At 47.8% G+C, this 4,504-nt stretch overlaps 1 protein-coding gene across 1 annotated transcript in view; it reads left to right on the top strand.

Annotated features, from left to right (window-relative positions):
• Positions 1 to 4,504, top strand: part of LOC107750159 (7SK snRNA methylphosphate capping enzyme-like) — a 6,609-nt gene extending 2,105 nt beyond the window's left edge. The window contains exons 3-4 of the mRNA XM_016565424.1: positions 3,546 to 4,139; positions 4,443 to 4,504. Coding sequence (XP_016420910.1) covers positions 3,546 to 4,139; positions 4,443 to 4,504 — 656 coding nt within the window. The remainder of the gene's footprint in view (positions 1 to 3,545; positions 4,140 to 4,442) is intronic.

The following is a 4,504-nucleotide window of genomic DNA, read 5'->3' as shown; positions in this document are numbered from 1 at the left end:
GTGTGAGTGTGAGTGTGAGTGTGTGTGTGTGTGTGTGTGTGTGTGTAACACACACAGCAGCTCTGTTTCATTTCTGTCGTTGTTCTACATATTTAACTGTGCTTAGCTCTCATGTACTGACTGCTCACTAGTCTTTCATCATGTTTGAACTTTATATTTGTTGGGCTAGTAGTTTTTGCTGTGGTGTTGAAATTGGAATCGAGAATTCTAAAATGTATTTGGTGTCATATAAGCTTATCTATTAGAATCAAAAACTGTGATAACAGCAACTATTTTATTTTTTTGTGGCAGGCCAAGTAAATTATGAAAAAATATATAGAAATAGACGATTTTTTTGCCTTTTTATGTCATAATTTCTACTTTTTATGTCATAATTTTGAATTTTTGTGTCAATTTCGAATTTTGATGTCATACTTTTAACCTTGTATCATAATTTCAACTAAGTGTCATAATTTTGACTTTGTATCATAATTTTGACTATCATAATTTCGATTTTTGTCATAATTAACATTTTTGTCATAATTTCGACTTTTTATGTCATCATATTAAATTTTTGTATCATAATTTCGATTTAGTATGTCATAATTTAGATTTTTATGTCATAATTTTGACTATTTGTATCATAACTTAAGACTTTTTATGTCTTAATTATGATATATTATGATTAATGATATATATTTCGCCTTTTTTTCATGTCATAATTTGGCTTTGTACATCACATTTTAGACACAACGCTTCTGAAATACCATAACGTGGAGAAACGAGACGGAACATTATACTTTTGAAGAAGAATAAATGTGGACCAGAAACCCACAGAACTGATGTGACTTACTGTGTTTGCGTCCATTAATCATTCGTGTTGTTGTTAAACCAGATAAACGAGTATTTCTGATCAAATATGAACAATCTGACATCGATCTGAGGAGAACGTTAAGGGCGCTCGTGACGCCTCATTTCACATTTAACTTTGTTTGTTTGTTTGTTTCTTTTAATTAGAGATGCCTCCATATTTGCTAGAAATAAAATATACACCACATAGCTAGCTAGAGAACAGTAGCCTCCCTTTTCTTCCGCTCTAAATACAATACAATTAAAACGATGAGATGGAAAAACTATATATTGTTTTGCTACTGACTGAACCTTGGATCAAGATCACATTTCGTCTGGATTCTTCTGTAGGGGGAAAAGAAGTTTAGCAACAGGTTAGGCTAACGTTACAGGACTACATTTCCCAGAATTCCCTTTCTCCTGCAGAAACGAGGGTGTCTTTAAAACTCGCTGTCGGCGTTAATTTCTCACATTGCACAATGTCACTGTCAAATAACGCGTGTTTTCATCTTTATTCGGTCGCTAGTCGCTGTTATAATCGACAGTTTAGTGCTGAGGAACTCAGTCAGGGCTTGTTTACACATGTGACGGGTGCCTGTGTCGAGCTCCTGACTGCTGGGTTTTCCACAGACATACATTCTAATTACATATAAAAGGTCATTTTTGTCTTCAGCAGGTGATATTTGTTGATATCGATGATATTGATTAGTTTGTGTCGGGTCAGCGCAGGCAGTCTGCTGGATACCTATTCAGCGAGGAGGGGCGGTGACCGAGAGCACATGCCTTCGTTCCGAGCTTCGCCATTGGTCATTCAAGGGGCCTTAGCGCGTATCCTACTGTCTGATTGGCGGACGCGGCTGTCCATCAGTGTCGGTCTGCGCTGGCGTATATAAGCGCGCGGGTCTGCTGTGCCACAGCACTCGTGAACGTCCGAGAGATCGAAATCTGTTTTTAATCATCACTGGTTTAGAGCACGTCTCATAATTACAGTATCTCTCGCGCACGGGCGGCTGTGTTTGTGCGCGGATGTGTGGCTTTATATAGTGTGCCATGTGAGGCATTTTAGGGTGATTTTCGCGTGCGTACTTACTCTCAGCGCAAGAAAGGCGAAGAAACGATCGCGTTTAGTAGTGTGTGTGTGTGTGTGTGTGTGTGTGTGTGTGTGTACCTATTCAGCGAGGAGGGGCGGTGACCGAGAGCACATGCCTTCGTTCCGAGCTTCGCCATTGGTCATTCAAGGGGCCTTAGCGCGTATCCTACTGTCTGATTGGCGGACGCGGCTGTCCATCAGTGTCGGTCTGCGCTGGCGTATATAAGCGCGCGGGTCTGCTGTGCCACAGCACTCGTGAACGTCCGAGAGATCGAAATCTGTTTTTAATCATCACTGGTTTAGAGCACGTCTCATAATTACAGTATCTCTCGCGCACGGGCGGCTGTGTTTGTGCGCGGATGTGTGGCTTTATATAGTGTGCCATGTGAGGCATTTTAGGGTGATTTTCGCGTGCGTACTTACTCTCAGCGCAAGAAAGGCGAAGAAACGATCGCGTTTAGTAGTGTGTGTGTGTGTGTGTGTGTGTGTGTGTGTGTGTGGGGCTCACGTTTCTCTTGCATTATTCATGAGCAGCGGTGGATCCTCCCAGGGGCGGAGTTATTCAAAGTAGGCGTGGCGGTAATAGATGAGTGACAGATGTAACACGTGGGTCACATTAATGCACCTAAAACTGACTGTAGACAAGTACTTATGAAGTGTTAATGACATAGTAAGCAGAACTTGCTAACTAACTGGTGTTTTCTGCAGGATCCGTGCAGTCGTATTAGAGGCTGATGGATGTGGGCTGTGATGTCCGTTCAGAGTGAGCTTCGGGCCGCCGGTGGGGCGAGTTTGCACGCTCACCCTCAACCCGTCACTGTTCAGGATGAGGTGACCGCTAACATGGTGCTAACCGAACTCGCTGGCGACGCGGCGACTCTACATGTTGACCAGATGAAAAACGGCCTGCAGTCGCGAGTCGAGACGCAGAAACTGAGCAAGCGGCGCTACACCATGAGCGTGGGGTTCAAACACCCGAGCCTCAGTAAACGCAGGCGCCGCGCCAACTCCGAATGCAACCCGGTGCTGCCCACCAACTTCCTGCTGGGCGGGAACATCTTCGACCCGCTGAATCTCAACAGCCTATTGGACGAGGAGGTCAGTAAGGCGCTCAACGCCCAGACGCCCAAATCGTCGCCGCTTCCCAGCAAAAACAGAGACCCGGTGGAGATCCTGATTCCCAAAGACATCACCGACCCTCTGAATCTAAACGGGCGAGGCAGAGACGCGGCTGCGGGCGTGTTAGTGTCGCCCTTGAAGAGCAGGCGCAGACATCGCAACCGACACCATCCGGGAGCGACCGCTGAGCCTTCAGATGGTGAGAGGTCAAAGGTCGACGAGGGGTTGGCGTCGGGCCCGTTGTTTCCTGCCGATACTTCGGTGCCTGACAAGGTTGCGGACACCGCTGCTGCGCTAGAGGAGTCGCCGCATCCTTACAAACTCAACATGTCAATCAACTGCCGTGACGAAGTGGTGCCGCCCATCCTCCCGCGGCGACGGCCACGCCCCTCCTCGTCTAGCTCCGCCCCTCAGGTGCAGTCCAGCCAGCTGTCCAAACACAGGAAGCACAGACGAACCAACAGCCGTTCGGACCGCCTGTCCATCACGCCGACTCCGCCCATCAAGTGCACAGCCGCGCACAGCCAGACGTTTCACACTCCTGTTGTGGGCGGAGTCGGTGGAGCTCCGCCCCTAGGGGCGGGGAAAACCCCACAGCAGCGGCACAGGACGCAGCACAGGTTCCAGTGCGGAAGCTACAGCCGTTACTACGGTTACTGCACACCGTCGCTGACCGCCGACCCGCGCCTGGCCGTGTTTAAACCCGAGTGGTTCCGCGGGAAAAAAGTCCTGGATGTGGGCTGCAACACGGGTCACGTGACCCTCGCCATCGCCAGACACTGGGGCCCCGAGCGCGTGCTGGGTGTGGACATCGATGGCGCGCTGGTGCACGTGGCTCGACAGAACCTGCGCTACTTCCTGTCAGAGCTGCACAGATTGGACGAGAGCGGCAGGATGTGGGCGGGTGAGGGGTCAGAGGTCAAGGCCGGGGGTCAGATGGGGTTAGCGCCTCTGATGGGCCTCCAGCTGGGCCTGTGTGGTCAAGCGTTACGCAGGTTTCCCGTCTCCTTCACGCGCTGCCGTGGACCCATCGCCACATTTCCCATAATGCCTCACGTCCCGGGCCTGTTCCCCTGCAACGTCTACTTCCTGAAGGTAATCTGTGTGTGTGTGACTTTATCATTTTCAAGCTTTTCTTGGCTTCCTTCTGTCTGTTGTTCTGTTTGTCTCTCCTTTAAAGGGATAGTTTTCTGAAAATAATAATTGTCATCATTTACTCTCCCTCATGTCGTTCCAAACCTGCGTGAGTTTCTTCTGCTGAACATAGAAGATATTTTGAAGAATGTTGGGAACCAAACAGTTGCTGTTAGCCATTGACTTACACAGTATGACAACACTAATAGAAGACTGCCTGTAGCTTACATATGTTATATGTTAATAAAGTTGTGTATATTTTGGATGACAGTATCAGAGATCTGTCTGTTCTGTCTGTCTCTTCAGCCACACTTTCTGAGTGTCAGGCTTTGA

This window comes from Sinocyclocheilus rhinocerous, unplaced genomic scaffold (assembly GCF_001515625.1).
Source record: "Sinocyclocheilus rhinocerous isolate Xijiao unplaced genomic scaffold, SAMN03320098_v1.1 scaffold2167, whole genome shotgun sequence".
In the NCBI taxonomy this organism is placed as follows: Eukaryota; Metazoa; Chordata; class Actinopteri; order Cypriniformes; family Cyprinidae; genus Sinocyclocheilus; species Sinocyclocheilus rhinocerous.
Note: the sequence above shows the minus strand (reverse complement) of the source record. Positions and strands in the feature narration are given on the sequence as shown.